The sequence below is a fragment of the Anabas testudineus genome, chromosome 7 (genome assembly GCF_900324465.2).
Source record: "Anabas testudineus chromosome 7, fAnaTes1.2, whole genome shotgun sequence".
NCBI classification, from domain to species: Eukaryota; Metazoa; Chordata; class Actinopteri; order Anabantiformes; family Anabantidae; genus Anabas; species Anabas testudineus.
Genome location: NC_046616.1, coordinates 16,022,271 through 16,046,053, shown reverse-complemented (window position 1 = coordinate 16,046,053; position 23,783 = coordinate 16,022,271). Strand labels below are relative to the sequence as shown.

The window sequence follows — 23,783 nt, the reverse complement described above, 5'->3', positions numbered from 1 at the left end:
CAGTCTCCTGTAGGCCCCTGTGCATGCCCCCACAGCTGATCACATTATTTCAGCTGGGGTGCTGCACTCACCTTCAGTGCGCGCTCCACTATGGACCGCAAGAGAGTTGACTGGCACAGGGCAGATAGAGGAAAGAAAACCTTTATGTCACAGAATGATGGATGACAGCAGTACTATGCTACACGTCCTCGAAGAGCCTCAGATGCGGAGAGAAGTGGAGAGACTTCGAACTTTTCAGAACTGGCCGGCAGATGCGCCTGTCACATCTGAAGAGCTGGCCAAAGCAGGCTTCTTCTTCCTAGGCCCTGGGGATAAAGTACAATGTTTCTGCTGTGGTGGGATTTTAAGATGTTGGGTGCATGGGGACAGCCCGTCCACGGAGCACCAGAGGCATTTCCCCACTTGTAGTTTCATACTAGGCCGGGCCGTGGGAAATATTCCTCTCCAAGTTGGATCTTCAGACTCTGTGGACGGCCAGCTGTTGAGTCAGCTCCAAAGGATGACTATGGATGATCAGGGGACAGCAGGACAAGCTGTTTACCCAGAAATGGAGGCGGAGGATTCCCGGCTCACCACCTTCCACAACTGGCCCACTGAGGCCTCAGTCGAGCCAGATGTTCTCGCTAGAGCAGGATTTTTCTACACAGGTGCTCACTGTCTCACTAGAAACCCTTTAGAACATTTATAAGCTAATCATCGCCTTCCTTCAATATTTTTTAACGTGTGTACGCATGAGTTTATTGCAGTGAGATATTCAGCACTGACCCAGGCACTGCTAGAGTGACCTCTCTTTGTGAGAGAGTTCATGGTACAATTGTCATGCTGAATCATGATGTTGTGGACAGAACAACCTGGACAAAGCTGGGGCTGCTAAAGAAGTAGGGTCTCACAGCTTCAGGCAAAACACAGGGTTGAGCACATTATCGTGAAAACCTATACAAAGTAATCCAATCAGATAAAGTAGCTTAACAGTGACTAATAATGTTAACATTGTGTTGAGACTGTGTCGGAGAAAGGTGGATTCCCCTTTGTTTTAAGTTTTACAGGCATTAGTTTGCTTCTATGTCATCAAACGTATAAGTTTAGTCTTAAAATATGAGTTGTTTTTTGTTGCTGTCTGTTAGTTTGTTTATTTAAGAGGAAGGAAGTGAAAAAATGTGTTCTGTGTCTACTCCGTGTCAGCACTTTCTCCTCCTGTTCATCTTGACAGGTCATGGTGACAATGTCAAATGCTTCTACTGTGATGGAGGGTTGAGAAACTGGGAGCCCGGAGATGACCCCTGGCAAGAGCACGCCAAGTGGTTTCCACGGTAACAACAGACAGACATAAAGACATGGATTGAATACAAAATATATCTATTCACTGTCTATTTTTAAAGTTATTTTTCCAATACACTGGAAAGACAACAGTATTAGACAAAAAGCAAACAAATGCTTTTGTTTTGTGCTCTGCATTTATGTGTCTTCATATTTCTCAGATGTGAGTTTTTAATCCAGTCGAGGGGGCAGGATTATATCAGCAACATACAGGATACTCACTTCCATCTGGGTGACACTGTGGTGAGAACCTTTTTCCTCTCATCTGCTCAGGATGAAATCTATTTGCGTCATATTGTACACCTAATAATAGTCACACATTGATAAATCACTGGTTGTTATTACTGTATTTAAGTCCTTCATGACTTTAGTTGTCCATTTGGATTATGATTACCTTTCTAGGGTGGATCACAAACCTCAACAGGCAGAGATGCTGGCTCCAGACATGGTAAGTCATATAAAGCGAAAAAGGCTGTGAGCGAAGGCAAACATCAAAAAACTTAATTTCTATCACGTAGACGGGGATAACAAGACTGCAACCTCCTGCTTTGATGCCAGTAATTATCCTTGTGCATCCTGCAGTGCAAAGCACCAGAGTGTCAACATCCACTCTTGCCTGATCACACAAAAAGGGGAGAGGTAGAGCAAACATTTTGAGTTGCTACAGGTTTAGCAGGGAAAATAAAATGCCTTGGTTGAAACATGGATTAGAAGCATAAAAGCATAGTTTGCACCAGCACTTCTTAAAATCTCAAACGAGACACCGAGCGGGCTGTTTTGCATTGTTTTTCTTTGTGAGGCTGCTGAAAACGAAATAACTGAATGTTCAATTACCTGAGTTAATGTTTACTCTGGGATAATTAGTCAGTGCTATGGAAACCATTTACTGTTGCTACTGGTTGCAGGGCAGTCGTGAGAGGGCAGCTATTCCCAACAGTGAAGGAATCAAAGTTCAATTTCAATTTCAGTAGATATGCACAAGACGGAGGTTTTAAATAGCAATATATGAACAGACAAAAGTAAGCAGCACAAGTTATTACCTATCTCTACTTATCTAGTAGGTTGTGTAGTGTGTGGCACTTGGCCCTTTATAAAATTGACCCTCCAGTGACTGGTCGCTATGCTGCTTCTCTTGTCTTCCTCATTCTCCCCTTCCTCTCATCTGCCAGACATGGTCGGAGGTCTGGGAGCGTCCTCGGCCATGCTTTCTCCTGTGGTGCAGACTGTGATCCAGATGGGCTTTGAGGCCAGCCTGGTGGAGAGTCTGGTCCAGACTAAGTACCTTTTGACAGGCCAGCATTACACTTCTGTTTCTGACCTGGTCACTGACATACTGCAGGCAGAGGAGGAGGACAGACATAGGGAGCCACAGAGCAGAGGTAACAGTCAGTGGTGGAGAGTAACTATTTACTGAAGTCCTGTATTTAAACACAAACCTTAGGTGTTTTCCTTTATCATTTCCATTTTGTGCTGCTTTTTACTTTTGTTCCACAACAGTTCCATTTAAAAGTAGCACATTTAACTAACAGCAGAAGAAAGTAGATATTTTTTAAATTCATGTTTTACATTAAGCACATGATAAGAACATGAACATGTTGTTAGAGATGAAACTAGTGGCTTCCCACCTTCTAGGCACATGATCTATTACAAGAAACTTCTGGTTTGAGCGACTTGTCTTAATTCAAATGAGAGTTTTCAGCAGTTTCTTAGAGCGGATTCTCTGAATTTCAAACTTGGTTTTACTTAAATCACCATCATCATTTGAGTCCCAGAAAAGAGGAATTGTTTGATGTTCCATCAAAAATCCAAATTCAAAGAGTTTTGTAGTGGAACTTTTCTTACAGTCTCATTAATCATCTACACTGCTGACTGAATCAGTTTTTGACTATCTAACATACAGTAGCGCAGTGCCACTCTCACTCAATATACAGTAATATAGAAGTGCCTTCACTTATTAATTTAGTTTAAATGGATGTCTGAGCTGATTCTGAGGTTTTTTTTTATGTTTCTGTGCTTCAGAGTCAGACGTGAGACAAGGCTCCAGCGCTGGAAATGTGACGACACAAACACCTATCAGAGAAAAAGGTCAGGGGTCCACCCCCTATATGATTTGCAATCTGTGTATGTGTGTGTGTGTGTTCAACTGTTTTTCTCTATGTGGTTTCTCTGACAGTCAAGGACCCCAGTCCAGAGGAGCTGCTGAGGCAGCTGCAGGAGGAGAGGACCTGTAAGGTATGCATGGACAAGCTGGTGTCCATTGTCTTCATCCCCTGTGGTCACCTGGTGGTGTGTGGTGATTGTGCTGCCAGCCTACGTCATTGCCCCATCTGCAGAGCAGTGATCAGAGGCAGTGTCCGAGCTTTCATGTCCTAAGGCTGTAATATGAAGCAACTGCTATACAAGTGTTTCATGAGTGGCTTTGAGTATTCCTCTCAATTCATTTCCCAATTTTCTTTAATAAAAAAATATGCTATTAAATTTGTGAGTTTGTCTACTAAATGACACACAAATCATTAGAAGCACATTCTTTTATTAACAAACACCTATTTACATGAACATAAAGCACAAATCTGGATAAATAGGATCACACAATAAGGTCACGTGGGTACAGAGCGACACAGGACACAAAACAGAAGAGAGAAATACAAAAAAAAAAAAAACATCGTTTCCACTTCCTATACAAAGAAAGAGATTTATCTACAAAGAGCTGGAATCTTTTTTTCAGTGGAGACTAGCACTGTTTAGATTAAACTAACTCTAGTCACAAGGTTTTAGGAAGAGGCTGTATTGCACTCAGAGGAAGACTAGTTTTTACATAACAATTTTAGTAGCATTTGACTACTAATACTGATTATGTTACAATATGAGGTGCTTTGTGTTTTTACTGACCCACACACCAGGTAGTCTACCAGCAGTATGTAAACCTATAAACAAATAAATTATTAGATGGGTGACCAACAGTATATAAAATAAATGGATCTCTTTGATCAGTCTGAAGAAGTGGTTTGATCATTTTTAGAATCATAGGAGTTTGTAGATGGGTTCTCTGGCAGTGAAGTACATGTAACACTCAGCAGGATATTTTCAGGTGCTGACAACAGATAAAAAGGCTGAAATTATAATAAAAAAAACCCATTTCTCTGCTGTTATTTTGGTTATAGAACAAAAGATCGGTGTGTTCAATATAAGTCTGGCACCTTCTCTTACAGGAAATGAAGTCAGTGTTAATATACCATTTCATGGTTTACCTTTTTACATAGATTGGTGAAATAAAATAAACAACCAAAAAAACTAAGAAACTCAGTGACCTTGCAACATGTCCACCAGGTGGCAGTAGGGACACACAAACAGTAAGGCAACAGGGGATCTAACTATAACTGACTAAGTCCTGACAGAGGAAACACTAAGAAAAGAGTTTGGGAGATACAATCGGGGTGTGTGCACTTTTGCCTATGAATCAGAATAAAATAAAGCAGAGTTATGAACTACTCAGTTTCAGCTACAGATTAAACAGCTCATATGTAGCCAGCTATTTTTTCATGACTTAATATTGTATACACATAATTACAATACAAACCCTGTAAAAAAAACATGCTATAAAACAATCACAACCAGGACTATCACCACGGAGCATCTAAACTGCTGAACTGACATGAGACAATGCTCTGATCCACTCAGGTACGGCCATGCTACCTCTATACTTAGGACAATACCCAAACGACTCAACACTGTTCTGTGCAACTTGAAGAGCGAGACAATTTCTATTGTTGACTTGAAGTTAAGAATATATCTAACCTTTTCTTGAGTGTGTGTAATGATCACCCCTGTCAGCAGCCTGATGTGTCAGTAGTCAGAGAAGTGAAGTGAAAACAATGCTTTCAGAAGGTCGTCTAACACACACACACACACCTGACACTTCAGATACACTGACTTCTATACTGATTGTAGGTGAATTAAGTCACAATCACACGATTCCAGATATAAAAGTAAGACTCACATGCCATTCCTTGTGTTTGAACACGTCTTACGTGCTCTTTTGCATTCTTGATAGTTCACATTTCAAACTCTGAATCCCAAATTCTTCTCCCCTTGTTCCATTATTTACATTTTCTATTTTTGACAGATGCCCCTGTAGGTTTGGTGCTTTTTGTTCCCTCCCCTCCTTCTACCTCTCTACCCCCCCTCCCTGCCTCTTCCTGATTTGCTTGTGTATTTATGCACACAGATCCTGGCCTAAAGTAAACAGGGAGCACACAATAGCTCATTCCACAGACTCCACTGTAATTCAGCCCTCTGGCCAAGATCTGAGCCAAACCAGCAATAATATGCTAAATCACTGAGTCTTCTAAGACACAATACCACAGACTGGTAATGCTGGGCAGTCCCTGATTACATAGACATTGTATTTACTGTATCTGCTGTACATGCTCTATCCAGTCATGTTCGTGAGAAGTATTAGACCGTTATGGGCAGGTAACAGCTATGGGACCTCAGCAGAGAACTCAACACAAAGGAGACTGATACCTCCCTAAATACACAATATGAGGCTTTGTTACACTGTAATCCCCTCGTTCCCTGAATCCGTCATCCCTCCCTAGAAAACAATGGACCCTGACTGACAAATGTTGGCTTTTCTGGGCAGGACACCAGTAAATGACATGTTTAAAGTACTGAAATCAAGAAGGGGAGGAATGTGTACTGGGATGTTTGTTTCAAAACAGCCATTTCGCCTCCGTGGGAATCTGATGTGTCACCTTCTTGCTGGGTCACTCTCCTATTTACGTAGACCTGAAGAGAAGAAAAACATGGGATAAAAAGCAGGGGCTTAGTGGTTTTTGAGCAATTCATATATTTATATATCATATACACATTTATACATACAGCCTGCTTGTCTGGGTGAATTTATCTACAAGGTATTCCCAGTACATTGGGATGGTAAAAACTCCACTAAAAACTCAGCCTATATGATGAGTATTTCAAGCACATTATATTGACCCACAGTTTGGTTTAAATGTTAGGCGACCTCTAGTGGCTGTCGCAATTATGATGCGATCCAGGAAAGGGAGTCTAGTCGAGCAGCATAAAAAACAAAAGGTCCACAAAGGGAGGAGGTCAGGGTGGTGGGTGGTTCGACAAAACGCAGCAATCTGACCACAGGAGATGAATGTTTATTTCCTGTTTCAAACAGATGGTCATTGTTGTTCCTTTTAACCATGACCATTTCATAATCTTAAATGCGTGTGTATTACTGTAACCATGGCGATGAAGGTCAACTTAGCTTAACAACGTCCTTAACTGACTCAAAACCATAGTTGTTCTCTAAACCCGACTAAGTTGTTTTTGTGCCCAAGGCTTACCAAACCACGACTTTCCCGTAATTAGAACCACGTGTATATTGTTGTAACCATGATAATGCCAGTCTGGACTTCATCTTGCTGTAGGAACGTGGCTTCAAGAAACCCTCCTATGGCTTGTACCGGTGGATAGTGACAAACGACCCAGGCAGGAGGACGTGTTACTCTCATTAGGATAATAATCCAATTGCAGACCTCACATATGGGGACACTCAGGTCTGTGAGCCAATGGGAAGAGGCTAAATTCACAAATGTGACGTCTGCAGTGGGGCACTATTGCCGATTAGAGACGGAGCTGATTAAACTGTCAAGAAGCTAATAAAATATTCATTTCATGTTGGCAGAGAATTATTACATGACTTCCCAAGCTTATTGTTATCAAGTTCTCTGCAGAACCTAATTGATTAATCCAATTTTAGGCACATTTTCTGTATCATTCTCCGCTGCCTCAGGTGTGAGGCCACACAAGCAAAGTCCACACAAAATCACACAAGAGTTTTGTTGTTATTCAAAGCGCTGTGACAGGACGTAGCATGTTTCACACAGTAGTTTTCTACCGAGACATGACTCAAACCTCCAGATACTGAGCAAGCAACCACCTCAGTGTTGTGTTGAAACCTACTGGATCCCGTTCAAACGTTGAACAGCTCTGGAAAAAGTAAGTACGCAAATCTTGACTCAAATAAATCTCTAATAAAATCCCTGTATTGATTGATGACTAGTTTTCCATCTGTGAAGGTAACCTTGAAGAGGAAACTATTACATGTAGGAAATACAAGCCCCATTTTCAGAAAGGGTGGGACGTTTTCTGAAATCTGTGATCTGTCAATGTGCTTTTGTTGGATGAAGTAACAAATCACAGATTCCAGCAAATAAACACATACAGTGCAATTCACATGCAAATTCACATGCACCTGCTCTTACAGTCACATTTAAAAGACACAGGAACACATACACATGATGGGATGATCATACTTACGGGTACATGGGCTTTAAGAGGAGATGAGATGGTTTCTCATTGACATGGTAGAGTGGGAATGGGTCAAATCCACCAATAAAATCAACTGAAAATAAGGATTAAACACACACATTATGGAGTAAATCAAACGACAGCCAATAAATGAATAACTTAAAAGACATGCATGATCAAAAAAAAAAAAAAAGACAAAAACAAGCTGAATGGGGACTGAAATGGAAACGAAAGGTACAGCAGGAACAGATGTTATGCAGGGATGTTGAAAGGTAGACAGCTTGCCAAGAGTGGTACATGCTGTAAGCTCTTCTTTTGTTTGTTTGTTTTAACTCAAACAAATTCAAAATCCTGAAAAAAAAAATAAAAGAAAATCGCTGCCTAAACTTTTTTTCATCTGCGTATCTGCCTCAAGCCAGAGGGGAAGCTCAGGAACAGGTGAAAGCTGGCCAGCTGTCAAAACAGCCTAAGCCTTTTATCAGCCAGAAACAGAGGTGACCTTCAGCCACCGACCAAATGCTCAACCCTTTCTGTTTATTCTCTCACACAAGAGTTCAGACACCAGACGAAGTGCGGATGAGCAAACGAGTGTTATGTCATGCAAGAAGGACGTGGGACATGCCGGTACCAAAGAGCTGTGTATTTTTCACAGATGCACAGATATAATTTTCAGATGAAGGAGAATGCTTGCAGCTCATGAGATGGAAAAATGGGGGCGTGTAATGTTTGCTGCTCTGACCGACAGTGGCCAAAGAGATTAGGTTGAAGAAGTGCATCCGAAACAGGCCAGCATGTCCAGGAGCTTTGAGTGTGCTGTAAACACCACGAGGGGAGGAAAAGGAGAAACTGAGATTTAGGGGGGGGGGGGCACCAAGCAAATACTGGAGAAAAACAAAAATGGGCAGATCGGTTACTTTCTGGGAACCACCAGCTATGGGGAAAAACAGACACAAGCCAGCCATGGAAACTACTGTAAGGCCAAATCAGCTCTATCCTGATAAGAAGAGGCAAGCCTGGCCTGCCGAATGCTGATAGGTAGACAGGATGAGGTCCTTTTCCTCTGACCCTGCCCTGGTTTCCTGGGATTCTCTATTTCACATGTACACCAGATAGACACAGACACATACACAAACACACACAGGGACCTCTTCTCTGCCCTTTTCTGTTAGTGATTTCCTCATTATAAGCAGGTGGGGATCCATCACCCGCCATGATAATGATGGTTGCCATTTTTAGACACGCTGGCAGCTCAGGGGCATGGCAATGTCAGTAGGTCCACCTGTCAGTCTGCCAATCCGTGAAATATCATGACTGGATGGATTGTTGTGGGATATGAAGCAGATATTCATTGTCCTCATAGAACGAGTCCTAGCGACTTTGGTGACATCCTGTTGTTTCATCTAATGCTACAAACAGGTCATGTTCACCACAAGAACAAAATACCTTTCATGCAAATGTCCAAATTCCTGCTGCACCTGTCTCTTGCCCTTTATTCACAAATAAAGTCTCTGCACATACTTCATCTTAAAGCTCAAACTGGTGCTTCATTTGGTGTCCCTAAGTGCTTCTGCCTGCTCTTACTCTAATTAAGACATCCTGAGTGTCAAACATCAATTAGCACCTTATTAAATGCTTCATTTAAAACTCTGATCTCCATCCTTCCTACACACTGTATAGTGTATGGCAGCTAGTTAATTGCTTGTCTCTCACTGAATCTTTTTTCTAATAATTATTACACACGTTGGTCTGACCCTGACCTTCTATGCAGCACACTAATCGCTAATGGTTGAGAAAGTGTTACATACATATATGTCAAGTAAGTTGGGGGAGAGGGACTATTAGAGACCTCTGAAGCAATCTGTTTGTTATGATTTATCTGTAAACAGCAAGCAACCCTTGAAACGAATGTGAAAAGCTGCTCAGATTAAATGTTGGAAATCTGCAACCCTGCAGACCCATTGATTCTGAATAGATTTTTTAAGAACATTTCTGTTTTGGCATTCAAATGTGGATGGAAAACATTTGAAAACCCCTGAGTAGATGGAAAACTTTCAGCATGAAATCATGTATTTTATTTATCCTTTCTGGTGTGCACAGTGGTCTCTCCCAGGGAGGGGTAGCAAGCTGAATTTCACTTGCAAGGACACACACAAGAAATGACGTGTGTACAGTAGGTCAACAGTTAAGCCCTTAAACAAACTGGGTGTAATGTAAGACAATTGTGTTTCGGTTCAAGTGAAGGGCTTTGTTGAAATAGGAGAGAGAGTGACAGTCAATCTACAGTATACTTCCACTACTGTGTGTGCACGTGTGTGTCAGTTTGTGTGTGAGGAGTTGGTGAGCTGACAGTGAAATGAAACAGAGGCATAGAGAGAACGGAAAAAAAGACCAGGAGGCAAAAAAACAGGGTTGGTGAGAATAAAAGAGCAGAGCGTGAGGAAGATCAAGACAGACAGAGGGAGATACAGGGCAGAGACAAAGACTGAGGAGAGAGAGAGATAAAGGGCAGACTCCTAGTTTGAGATTTCAGAGCCTGTCTGTAACGCTGTAAGAAATGAGATACAACATACTGGTGGGGTTACTCTGTCAGACACACTGTCTTTCTCTCAGCCCCTCACACACTCTGCATTTAAGGGAGCGCCTCGCACTCGGCTCCATTCTTCAACACGGCACCTTTTGTCCTCACACAGTATTACACAGCCACCAGCGCTGAACAGACTCCTCATTTACTTTAAAGACCAGTTCAGCGGTTTTATGCTTAGTTATTTTGTGTACAAATACTTCAGGTATGTTTGACTGAGAGCGTATTTAAAGTTAATCGTCCATACAAAGAGGAGAACGGTTCCAGGAAAAGGCGGAACAGAAAAACCTGAGCAAGTGTTTGTGAGAAATGAAAAGGAATAAGTATAGAAATATTGAATTGATGAGAAATGACTTTTAATTTGAATTTAAACACAAATGGAAAACAAATCGCCCTCAATGGGCATAAAAGAAAGAACGAGACCATAACTTTTAAAGCTAAATAACATCTAAAGCAAGTATTATTTTAAAAGTTACTTGAATGCATCCCGGTTTCACAACAGCGAGCAGGAAAAGCACACGTGTTACTAATAACTTTAACAGTGGCTCTGTTCTATTCAACTGCCCAGATAAGCCGGGACAGCGACAGCGAGTCAACATGCGCAGCACCAGGACCCTTGATATTGGACACTGTGATGCTTTTTTGATGTTTTCACCTTTTCACTCATTTCATCAATCCATCCATCCAGCTGCTCTGTCTGGAGGATTTTCTGGGGATGTGACTCAGCACAGAGGGCCACAGTATAATTAGCAGACATGCTAAAGTGAGCTTATCCCAGCGCTAGGAGGCTAACTCCATGACCTACTTTACAAAGAGGATTTTCCCCACCACTCACTCTGCCGGTGTGTCTGCTCAGCACCGATAACTCTGCGTAAAAGATTCATACACAAAACGCACACAAGCACTGACACTCGAACAGTTCGTCACACACGCGCTTGCAAAACAGAGGAGCAGAGGAAGAGAGCAAGTCACATCCAGGAGGTGGTCTCACGCGCGCACACACACACACACACACACACACACACACACACACACGCACACTTGAAGAAACAATGAGCAGAATATCAAGCATCATATACAATCACCTCAGGGTTTGACATGGCTTTCAGGCTTTATTACTGATACTATGTGTGTGTGTGTGTGTGTGTGTGTGTGTGTGTGTGTGTGTGTGTGTGTGTGTGTGTGTGTGTGCGTTTCATTACGTTATTCTTTACGCAAGCCTGAGCACTCAAATCTAACTCACCCCTTTCCCTGGAGAGTGAGAAAGTGCTCGGCGTGAGAGGAATTCCTGTCTTATCTAATATATTCGCAAAAAGCTCATCTTGTCTCATGTTGTTTGTTCCTCCATATTGCCCCATCTCCTTTTTACCCCCTTGGCTTTGTCCTCACAAACACGTCCCACTGCTCCACTCGTGTATTCATCTGTATTTCTTTCCCTCTCTCGTTCCTCTCCTCCTGTGTCTCCTGGGGATTCTGCCTACCTGTCTGGTCTTGGCGAAGCGCAATCAACTGTGGAAGTTATTGACCAGCAAGGCGCTTAATGAGGCTGATACACGAGTGACCAGAGACCTCTAACTTTTTACAAGCACACCTCATTAAAGCAGAAAATCCAGACGGGGGGAGAGACAGAGAGAGGGAGACGGCAAAGATTTCTTAAAGATGCTAAAATTGGATTCTGATACATGATTATTCCATCTACCTGTGAAGAAACTGGGGAATAGACATAAAGCGAACGCGGGAGAAGTAAAGAGAAGTTCTGAGTAGGAGGAGAGATGCTGAGGCAGCCGGGGAGCTCAATGCAGAAGCTTGCTTTAATCTACACATCAAATGAGAGGAGAAAATGAGAGCAGTAAGTAAGTGCCTTGGCTGCTTTTTGTGTTGGTGCGAGCGCGTGTGCATCTGCGCACCTGTGTCTGCATGAACAAATATGTGTGTATGTGGGTGCAGGCAAAGGGCTGATTACAATAACAAAGAGCTAGCAGTTGGAAGCGATACAGCAGCATTTTATTCTGCCACGGCCTGGATCAGAGTAGAACTACCTAATAATTAAAACCAATAAAAATCACAACATATTTAGTTTTCAACCCGAGCTTTTATCAAACCAACTTTTCTTTCTTGCCCTGTTGCAGTTTTTTTTTTTTATCTTTGTTTCTGCTTGTGTATAAATTTGCTATGATTTGTAACAAACACAGTATCAGTAGAGTCAATAGTCCATTCAGGGAACGAATGTGGCTCAAAGGTCATGGAAGAAAAAGTCTTTTTTTTTAGCTGACCGCGGTTCTGCTGAAAAGGTATGACCCTCAGAGGATTACTTAGGGGTGACTGGTGATTAAGTGGTACTGGCCAGAGCTGGGAGGAGGGGATCAGTTACAGAGTCAGCTATGCCAACCACTCACATCCAATGAATCTCTGGTATGTGACCACCAAAGAACAGCTTCAACTTCTGTACCATTAGTCAACAGCAACACACACAGAAAGCCCATCCGAAATCCCCAGACATACAAGAGCCTGCTCTTTAAGATGCAATTAGTATGTGTAGTGTTTTGTTCATTAGGCTGTTTTCAAATCAAAACTGGTTTGGATTTCTACTACAGGGACTGACATGATTAACACCAGGCACCAGATTCATCCTAATTAGTATTCTAACAATCGCACATGTAGGAATATGTACCTGAGAAGCTCTATGTAATTCCTGCTAATCCTCACAGATAGCAGTGGTTCCATTCAGCCTTTGCAAATCAAGCTATCTCAGCTATGCCATTTCAGATTTGGTTTCAAAGCACTAGTTGAAATATTTGTCAGGGCGGATTCTCATGCATGTGGACACAGATATGTGTCCTGTAGAGTTACTGCTGTGTTAATCTGATATTTATGACTCCCACTGACCTGTAGATAAAAAGGGTTCCTGTCCTCTGATTGGTTTACGTCCAGGACCTCTGACCTCTTCCTAGTGAGGTCACAGTAGCTGAGTCATTTATTACAAGTGTTTCTCGTTTCTCTGTCTCATTTAATGGTCCGACGCCATATTTTCCCAACCCCCTCTTCTCTGCATGTCAAAGTTAACTCAGCTCATTTGACTCCAGGTTAAATGTTTAATGCAACACACGACAACACAGACAAATGCTGAGACGTAGAGACTGGTATGGAGAGGGAAGGTGTGTGTGTTAGAGAGAGCTGGAGCAACAAACAAGAGGCACATGGGCAGAAAACAGCAAGGAAAGTGAAAGCCAGAGTACATTAAAGGAGCCGACGACCACACAGGACAAAGAGGAGGAGAGATGAGGCGACAAGTGTACATGTGCAAGAAAAAGAAAAGAAAAGACAAGGGCTGAATGAGGTGTGGAGAGTGAACACATGGCTCCTTTGGTTCTGAAGGGATAGAGAGAGCCCAGCTGGTGTGGGGGAGGAGAGAGAAGAGAGAAAGGGGAGAGCTGGAGTGGTGACAGTGTGGGGTGGGATAGGAAGAGAGGGGGGACGAGGATCGGTGTCGCTGTGCTCTCCTCAACTTGGGTGTTTTCCACTTCGTCTGTGTGAGTGAGTCTGGGTGTGATTCATTCACTGTTGTACGGCTCTGTTTCAATAATGCGTGTGTGTGTGTGTGTAAGGGTGAGGTCAAGAAACTCACAGCTGTCCTCCTCCTCGGTGATAGCGCTGACAACATAACAGGCGTATACGAAGCCCAGGAGCTGTGAACACACAAGCAAACAGGAGAGGTTAGACTCCACAGCGCAGGCAGTGTCCAGCCGATAAACAGCTGTGCGTCAGCCTTTTTAGACAAAAAGATAATACAGAAAGAACATCTGGAAAAGAGGGAGCGTGTGTGTCTCATTGTTTTGGTTATCAGTCCCATAATTTTACTGTTCTGGTTGGATCTGGCTGCTCCAATCTTTTCCAGCTGCAGCAGGCACCTGAAAAACCCAAAACTGAAAGCCCACAACCTGCCTAGCACCAAACGGCAAACACAATTATCGACTAGTTGGTAAACATAATGGAGCATTCATTTGCCAAAGAACCAGACATTTCCGAATCAAAAGTAACAAGAGAGTGAATACATTTCCTGACAAATCAGGTGGTCAGGAACATGACTCCACATTAATGTTAGTGTTGCTCCGTAACTGCTGGATGTATAAACTAAAAGTTCACCTTATCTGCTCAGTAGGTGATAATGTGATAGTGTGGTGTTTACAGCTCTACTGCGTTCTGTACTGTAATATCTGTGTTGGCACTGCAATCAGACCTGACAGGGTATGTTGTAGAGCGCGCACACAGTTCACAAACACACCAGGAAGCTAAGGAAAGCGCCACAGTACGGTGGCACACACGTGTGGGCAAACACACAGCGCTGAGAATAGCCTGTGGAACTGGCAGATGGCTGTCGCAGACTCCGAAACAAACACAGCGAGAGACAGTCTCTCTCCATCCAGCCGTCCATCCATCCATCATTTGGCACTGTGCCATGCCAATTAAAGCTGCGTCGGGCACGCTGCCCTCCTCAAACACTGGGTACACAAGAACAGAACCCAAGGGGGGGGGTGACTGTGTGTGATGGCACACATTTATATAAGATTCATCCAAACTATACAGCTTAGGTTGGCCTTGTAATTATAAGAGGAACAAAGAAAATACGGCATCTCTATCATTTGGGTTTCATTTCATTTTTCATGCCTATAATATATTTTGGCCTTTATTGAAGTTGGTCCAGATGTAGATTAAATGTTTTATTTATGAGTGAAGTACAGGTGGTGTCTAGTGCAAAAGGGAATGGGTCTCTCGCCGTGTGGGTTAGATAAGAAACACAACCCTCTCTCTCTGCCTCTCTCACTCAATTTTTCCCCTCTCGTATCTAATTGCTGGTCTCACCCCATCCATTACGGTTGCGGCAAAATGGAGGTGAATTAGCTTATGTGTAAAGCCAGTGTCAAACACAAGAGAGTTTTAACAACTGAGGGCACACCCTGTATTTCAACTGTATTGTGTCTGTGCGTGTGTGAGACCAGGTGTGTTTTTTTTTTTATGAATACACGGTTGTTGGATGGGCTCTGATTGCTGCTGACAGCAGAGGAGATTTGACGCAGAGAAAGAATCACGGTGTTTGTGTAGCGCACATGTACAGTAGGTGGGTGACAAATTAAAGATAACCACATTATGTGGATTAGTGAGGTGTAGGACCACCACAAGCTGCCAAAACAGCTTCAGGGCACCTTGGCACAAGTGCAGTATCTCAACTCTTAACCATTCTTCTCCACAATATATCCCCTTATTTTGTTTTAAAGATGGTGGTGGAGAGGGGCTGCCCTGACACAACCTCTCTCAATCATTTTACTGACCACAAAAAAAGTTTTACCTGTTCAACACTTGACACAACGTGACGAGACGTAACACTGTTGAGTAATCAAATGCGTGCAAGAGCGCGTTCCTGGCAAACAGCTTTGTAACACAGACAGGATAATTCTGCTTGTTTATCCTCAGTGAGACAGACAATAAAATAATTGCTGCATGATTACTTTCCAGAGTTGTAAAAGCCCGTCTCACTGTATCGTAAAAGGACGTCTGCTAAGTCTTAGTCGTCATGGACCCGTTTTACAAAAGTAATTTGTGATTACTGATACACTACTGCACTCATGATCAAGACTAAACATTTTACATTTAAAGTGAGAGGAAACTACCTCTGCTGCAAATCCCAGCTTGCAAGGTGCATATTTTGGTGAAACAGGCCCCTGGATTGTATTTCACAGCCTGAAACCAAATGTTACACAAACCCATTGTGTGAAAAACATTTTTATAGAGGAACCTGAGAACATCTAGACCCAAGGTGAACAGACTCGAGTATTATTAGACCCGGTCCAAAATGTGAACACTAATCTAGCAGCAGCATGATTATTGCATATGCTGTACATATGTTTCCGAGTCAAAGAAACTAAAAAGAATGATGATGACAGAAACATTATGAAGCCAGTTTTAGATCTGAGGCCAGGCTACTGCCCCAGAGATAAAAAGAACACAATATGACTGACACGCTGTGGCTACTTTTAGCTTCAGTGCACGCTTATAAATAGCAACGGTGAGTAAACAGCAGAGTACACATTTCCTGAAATTGAATACCTTTAATCAGTACAGCCCAAATGTCCATCACTGTTCAGCATTAGGGAATCACTGCCATGTCTCACATCTGGTCTGATAATAGCTGACAGCAAGGTAGTCTTGACAGTGAATTTGGATGGATTATGAAGAGGAACTGAGAGCAGTATCTCTCCTAATGCCTGCCTTTCCTTTGAAGAAGGTATCACTTTGACTCCTAGCTTTCCTTTGTGCTGCTTTGGTACAGTTACTGTGATGTATGGGGGGCTGATTAGATCAGAGAAGTGAACTTGAATCACTTGGTGATTTTTTGCTAGAGGCACTACTGTCCGTAGCCAATATAGGTCAGTGTCCTCAATAACAAGTGACAATTCCACTTATACTTACTTGCATATTAAATAACTCTCTCTCATACACACACACACACACACACACTTTCACTGACTCTCTCTGTCACTTCTGGAGTTCAGGGATCATTTTAGAAATTAATGTCATATTAATTAAGCTCATAAAGCCCCCGCATGTCCTCAGAGACTTGATCTCAGTCTGTCTATGAGGACATGACACATTGAAGTAAACTCTTCAGGCTGTCAATCTTTTTTTTATTGCACTCTGGACTTTTATTTTGTGTGTGTAAGTTACTTTCCAGACTCAAGTCTCCACATCAGTCACTCCACAACCTGCCCATCTCCTCTGTCAGTTTTTCCCCCACCTCTATATGTGTCCCTTTTTATTGTTAGTCTAAAAGTATTGCCACCCTCTCCTCTGTTGTCTCTCCTCCTCTGCAGGTTGCTGCACGGTGACCGGTGGTCTGGACAACTGACAGAAGGAAGCATGAAGGCAGAAAACCAGGCACAAAAAGTTCAGCAATGGATGTGGGAATACATCAAAAGCAGAGCTGTTCTCCAGTGGGCTCTTTATTTAATATTTAATATGTTGCGGAGAAAACTAAAGGAGGTATTTGTGATAGCTCAGCACTATCTTCATTTCCTCTCTCAGATAATGAAGAGTGAAAAGAAGTTGAAGGCTCGGGCTTTCATGTTTGTGGGCGTGAGAAGAAGGCCAGATGCTGAGCCAGAAAAAAGGTTACGCATATTTGCATAAGCTAATGAAGGTCACGTTTATATTGAATGTGTCCGTCCTACCTTTGACAACACACACATACACACCCATAAACACCAGTCCACCGTGCACGTGTCTTCATTATGATTAGTCCCTTTCACTGTTTTGAGCCGTTACAGACAAGTACAATAAATTAAAGCTAAATTCACTTATTTTGTCAATTGTTTGTCTAGGAATTCTAAAACTACATTTTTAAAAGAAAATATTTGTACTTACAGCTTCTTAGATAATAAAATCTGTCTCCTGTATTTTGTAAATTAAGCATTTTTGGATTTTTGACTATTGGTTGGTCAAAATAAGCTGAAATATACATGTGAACTTTTGATGGTTAATTTCTCAGATGATTTATTAAATTAGATCCTATTTATCAAATAGGACATAACTGCTATTTTGCTGTAGCATTCTCAGTTTAAATGCGTCCTCTTCACAGCCGACCGGCTTGCGCACGTGTGTGCAGTGATGGATATCTGAGTCGATCTACAAGCTAATTAACACACTATTGATTGTGGCTCAGTGTCGGAGAAAACTCACTGAGCGAATAAAAGGAATTTGTAGGTAAAATATATCACACGGGAGAGAGGAAGAACAGAAAGGAAGGTGGTGCAGCTGTCTTGTGGGTTAATTACACAGGACTTTTGTCTGACAATAAGGCACAAGCTTCTCTGCAGAAAATTGGATGTGTGTGGGCAGCTGCATGTTTAATGGCAAAACATGATGAGATCAGTACGCCAGAGACCACATCCACCTGTTCTTTTCTACCAGCCCCCCTCTCCAAATGCGAACACAGTGAAACGCACATATATCTTTGCAGTTTACATATGGTCGCATGGGATTGTTAAGAGTCAGTGGTGCTGATTTGCATCTTCCACAAATTACAGCATGTTAACGTCCAAAACCGGTCATATACACACACAAGAAGCTGTCCGTGTAGAAATAAAAGCTGTTTTTCACATACGGCCCCCAAAAAAGAAATTTTACTAACAAATGAACAGACTTGCATGAGCATGTTTCTACAGTAAGAATACTTCTTTAACTTCTTTTATGTTGTTTGCTTTTCTCTTCCGCAATCCTCTCTGTTGCCTCTTATATTCTCAAAACCCCAGAAGTTTAAAGACCAAATATTAGAGTAAAAATAATCACAGGAAAATCCATTTCCTTGCAAAACAGATTAACAATTAAAGCTCTTGGCTTAGACAGCCTTTGAAATACAATGGCGGTAGTCATGTTTTTATGATGTACTGTGAGTAGCCTGACATAATACTCAGTGGCCCACTGGAGACTGATTCCCTTCTCTGGTCTTGGGGTCTTTCTCTTCTTCTCCCTGTTTTTTTGGCAGAAGCAGGCAGACTTAATAACTGCTCACTACTGCATCATAAGTCTTTTAATCCTGGGATCTCTGTAATCCTTTGACGGAGATGCTGCAGAACTTACAGCATAGTTACAGTGCAGTGTTGACATATTGCAGAGGTGCGTTATAAATCACTATCACACTAGACAAAGTAAGGCCTGGACAAGCCTGGATAAATTACTGGACTTCAAATACAAGCACATCAAAGACCCCACCCCACCCCCAAAGCCACATAAAGTGGCAAGAAAAAGTATGTGGAATTTCATGGCTTTCTGCAATAATGTGTCATAAGGTGAGAGTATTAACGGATATGATATGCCTAAAATAATAACACAAAAAATCTTTATTGAGAACAACCATAAAAACCTCACAGTGATAGTGGAAAAACATATTCACTCCAGTGGTGACAACTGTTTAGCATTAGAGATTGAAACGATACCATGGACTAATGGACTTATCAAAGTAGGCACCTCTTGACCTTTTGGATGAGTGAGGGGGTGGGTGGGGTCGCCGTGCTGCTTTCATACAGCTTAATTGAGTGAACCTGAACCATCACAAAACAGAGAGATGGCCCTATAGGGAAGCACACCCCCAAGTGTTATTTAGAGGGGTCAGAACACGCCTCATCCCCCACCCTAGCCTCGCCCCTGGCTTTAAAACAAGAGGTTAGACTGACAAGGCAGAGTCTCTAAGCTGCAGAGAAAATGAGCAAAGCTGCAAAAGTGCAGCGAGTAAGAAATGCAGGAGGAGAGAGAAGTGCTTTGTCATATTTTGTCATTTAAGATCGACGTAAAGGTCAAAGAGTGTCGGATCTGAGCAGGAAAAAGGAGACAGGAAGACAGACAGCGGAGAGATTGTGTTAGTGGAAAAACAGATGAAAAAAATAGGAAATGAGCAATGGAACGAGAGAATGACGCAGGCTGCACACAATCCTCCCAAAGCAGGTTTACTGGGAATAGGGAGGTAACAGAAGAAAGCGTTGCCTGTGGCAGCAATAACCTTCACTAAATGATATGATATGTGTGTGTGTGCGTGCGTGTGTGTGCATGTTTGTGCGCTGTCTTTGGCTGTTTATGAGAAGCAAAGCAATTCTGACAACCCCTTGACATATTTCACTATTTCCTTTAGCATGTAAGAGTTATGTCTACAGATGTAAACTGAATATCACATCTTGCACCATTTTTCTTCATCTCTCTCATACCTTTCTTCCTAAGTACCCTCCATCTCGCTGGAGGGGTGGATGTTTTCTCAGACTCGACTGTTTTATTTAAGAGCGAAGGCGGTGCACAGCAGCAAAAGCAAACAGGAAAAAAAAAATTGTGTGGATTTTTTGCTGACCACACTGTCAGGGAAATCAGTCACTATTATGACAGGAGTAGGGAAACATCAGCCATTCAATAGCAATCAGTATTGTAGGATCGATGGAGAAGGTGGACTTAAGTCAAGACAACAAAGAATATGTCGACCTTAAAATATTCTCCCCACTTGCTGTAAAAAAATGAATAATATGTTATCCCAGTTTGAAAATGGTTCATGCTCATCCTTTAAAACTTTTTAAACTCCTTAAAATTACTTTTGGCTGAATGGCTTCTTAAACAGCTTCCTACTAACTTATGATGAATCAGAACAGAGAGATGACAATGATATCTCCATTAACGCACAATGGATCTGCATATTTCATCTCGAACATCCAACATGCACCTTGACCCCCAAACTAAATATTTAATGGTCTCTCGCTGTGACCTTGAAACCCCTCTACCCTTCTAAAGACAAAAGGGGCACCCCGCTTCCATCCTTTTCTTTTCATTCATCCCTTCCACTCTCTTTCTGTCTTGCCCGCTCTTCAATCGGAGAGGAAAAAGCACAAACCAAAACAAAAGTGGACATCTCAAAGGACTTCCTAAGCAGTGCTCTGCTTTTAGCGAGGATGGGTTTAGACATGCATAAGGAAAAAGATGCCATCTGTGGCACTGGGATTTCAGTACCAATTTCCCTTCTCCTCTAGGGAGCTGTTCCCACAGAGATGCCACTGAATTCTTGGTTGGTCGATACTATGTAAAAATGTAATGCAAAGTGGTGCCGTTTCATAAGGATAAGTCCATAGAAAGCAAGGAAAAGACAATTTCCTGTCTGCACTGTAAGGGCTAATGAGATTCAGTAAGAGAGTTAAGGCTGTATAGAGAGATCAGCCATTTTATTACGTTTCTCCATGGGGCGATGGGATGAATGGTACAATCCAGTGCTTCTTAACACAGGGTCCCTCTGCTGGCTTTCTAATCTGTCATGGACATTTAGAGTGCTTACTCAGGTGGAAATAAGTCCAAGAATCGATGGTAAGAATCATATTCGACAACAATCTGACAACCGCTGATATCAGACTGATACTGTACTGTAGTTGAAGCTGCTGTGTTATAGAGCTCTCTCTCTCTCTCTCTCTCTCTCTCTCTCTCTGTCAGCCACCAAGTGCCACCTTTAAATCCACTCCACATACATTAAAATGATAATGTTTACAAAAAATATGTTTAAGTGTGTATATATGTATCACCGTGGAGTCAGTAAGTGAGTTAATGTGTGTAATGTGCATGTCTAAACCCAAGTGCCTGCTGTGGTAGCTGCTACAAGTGTCCTGGCCCGCATCCAATGTGGGGTTAGTCAGTCATACATGAGTGTGTGCAAATGTGAATGTTGGCAGAATGTGAGTTTCTGGTGTATTTACAGAGAGCTGTTAAAAGAGGAGAATTCGAGTCCTCCCAATGTTTCGTTAACCTGTTTGCAGCTGGCAGGTCACTCAGACAAAACAACGGATGTATTTTTCATTCAGGGACTGGGGCAGAGGAATGGAGGCTGCAATAGACAAAATAACAGACACTGCGGAAGCATATAGGGAAAAGTGCTTGAAAAGAAACAAAAACATCACCTTCTTTTCTGTCATTATCACCTTTCACACACATGAATCCCCCCTAGTGAGTGTGATTACTGCTGGTGTTAAGCATGTAATATGATCAGTTCCCATGACATGTTGACACACGCATGTATCCACATGTGAATATGTCATGTGTGCATTTTTAACTTGTACTTACAGCAACAAGAATTTGAGTGCCGCTGTGCATAACCTCAATGTACTGGTAGTCCATGAGGCAGCCCATCACAGTGATGTAGGAGTGGCTCTCCGTGGTGTGGACGCCTGACGCCTGTGGCATCTCTCTCCTCACACAGCCGGGTCCATGTTCGCTCCACCAGGAGTGATGGGCTGAGATGTTAAATGTTAGGAGATCACTGTCCTGGAAGGAGAGAAGAACATTAACGTCTACATTTGCACAGGAGAAGTGAAATCAGAACCACATTCAAAATGGCATTTCTAACGTCACCTATAAATACAACTCCAGCCTTGTAACACAGCCTTTTTCAACAATATGTTGTGCAACATCATTGGTGTGTTAAGATAAGGACTACATTACTGTAGGCTTTTCCAACAATTATCTAATATCGTTGTTTATCCGATATTTAGCTTTGTAGCAGCCTTTGAAGCCTTTAAAGCCTTTCCCATGAGCCCTAGGAGTTCGCCGGCTAGACTCCATGGCTCAACAGAAGACGTGAGTCTGTGACTGAGTCAACGGGTCACAATGGGTTCAGACATGTCTGAAATAACAGCAGAACAGAGAGGACGGGATCCTGTAGGAAGCAGCGATTACAACTAGAACATTGAAATAACAACTTCATAGACACTGTTGGTGAGTGATTACGGATGTGGCCAAAACCATGTTACAGTTGTGTAAATAGCTGTATTTTGAACTGTATAGTCAAAACTGATATGTTGACTATTGTTCTTAAAGTTACAAAGGTTTTAATTTCCAATAGCTGGTGTTGTAGTGGTTGGCAACTGGTCTTGGAATAAGAGAAGAATCACAAGGAAAATACTTCACTTTTAACAAAGGATGATAAAATACATGGCTTAATGGAGTTGTTGATGATCCAGAGACTGGATGTAACATAATAGGCATCACATTGTCCACATTTGTGTGTAGCTTCAATTCCTTCACGACATGCCCCTAACATTTCAGAATGAGGAATACAGCTTATTCATTTCACTATTTTGACACCTAAGTATACCTAATATAAAAAGTAGATTTTTTTTGTCAGTTAAATTTGGCTAGGTGATTAATAATGTAAATGTAGTTGTTTTCACTTCTGTGAGCACTACAATTAAAATTACATCCACCTGCATGGTTAGATACCTGACTTGTGATATGCAAAAATATACAAATCTTAGTCATTAAAGTAAAAAGAACAATGAAAAAACTGAGACAGATGATGATGTATTTGCATGCATGTCATTTCCTGGAGATACACTGGTCACAAAGTTTCACGAGTTCTTAAACTTTAGAACTTTATCGATAAAGTCACTTTGATGGTGATGTCCAATTTGCACACACGCCATATGTGCCCGTACACACAGATGCTCAAACCAATCAATACCCCAATACACCATCTTATCCTGCGTCTGCCCCTCAGTGACAAGACATGCATTATTAACAGAGCCAAGTGCTGTCAGGAAACGTCTCTGATTCCTATCAACGCCCATTCACTCATATGCGGACACATCAACAACACGTATATGGCTTCAAAAGCAAGTGGCATTATTCCTTCATCCTACTCTCACCTTGTTGATACATCCCCTACTCACACACACACACACTGTGACAAAAACAAGGATAGCTGAAGGTCAGCGGGTAGGATTGAGAAGACCAATGGGTTGACAAATGCCATTGATTAAGCCTGCGAGCTCAAGGAACCATCTTTATCCAAGTTGTACACTACAACATCACTACATAAAGCACCGTATTCAATACTGGGAAGGATTTTGGCAACTTTCTGTCCCGAGTGTTATTGTTATGCTCTCATGCACCCCAAAGCACAAATCAATTCCTCCATATCATAGATTCAAGGTCAGTCTACTGATACTGCTCGAAATATTTTCATTAACAAAGTCAATACATATTTGGAGGCAATCCT

General features: G+C 42.1%; 2 protein-coding genes across 2 annotated transcripts in view; one reads left to right on the top strand and one right to left on the bottom strand.

Moving 5' to 3' along the window:
* The first annotated feature begins 139 nt into the window (after window positions 1–139).
* birc7 (baculoviral IAP repeat containing 7) lies at window positions 140–3,757 on the top strand. The gene is made up of 7 exons (XM_026368607.1): window positions 140–647; window positions 1,211–1,310; window positions 1,479–1,560; window positions 1,720–1,765; window positions 2,487–2,696; window positions 3,337–3,402; window positions 3,491–3,757. Exons 1-7 carry the CDS (start codon window positions 155–157, stop codon window positions 3,688–3,690), a joined length of 1,197 nt encoding a protein of 398 aa, XP_026224392.1. The 5' UTR covers window positions 140–154; the 3' UTR covers window positions 3,691–3,757.
* Window positions 3,758–3,842: 85 nt separating this feature from the next.
* Window positions 3,843–23,783, bottom strand: part of nkain4 (sodium/potassium transporting ATPase interacting 4) — a 37,891-nt gene continuing 17,950 nt past the window's right edge. The window contains exons 4-7 of the mRNA XM_026368687.1: window positions 21,851–22,051; window positions 13,848–13,908; window positions 7,651–7,735; window positions 3,843–6,105 (exon numbers count right to left, since the gene is read on the bottom strand). Of these exons, the coding sequence (XP_026224472.1) occupies window positions 6,096–6,105; window positions 7,651–7,735; window positions 13,848–13,908; window positions 21,851–22,051 (357 nt within the window). The 3' untranslated portion in view covers window positions 3,843–6,095. The remainder of the gene's footprint in view (window positions 6,106–7,650; window positions 7,736–13,847; window positions 13,909–21,850; window positions 22,052–23,783) is intronic.

Excerpts from the sequence above, each read along its gene's own strand:
- birc7 (XM_026368607.1), top strand. The coding sequence starts at position 155 with ATGATGGATGACAGCAGTACTATGCTACACGTCCTCGAAGAGCCTCAG. Across the intron at positions 648-1,210 it reads AGCAGGATTTTTCTACACAG|GTCATGGTGACAATGTCAAA; the intron begins GTGCTCACTGTC and ends TCATCTTGACAG. Across the intron at positions 1,766-2,486 it reads AGATGCTGGCTCCAGACATG|ACATGGTCGGAGGTCTGGGA; the intron begins GTAAGTCATATA and ends CTCATCTGCCAG.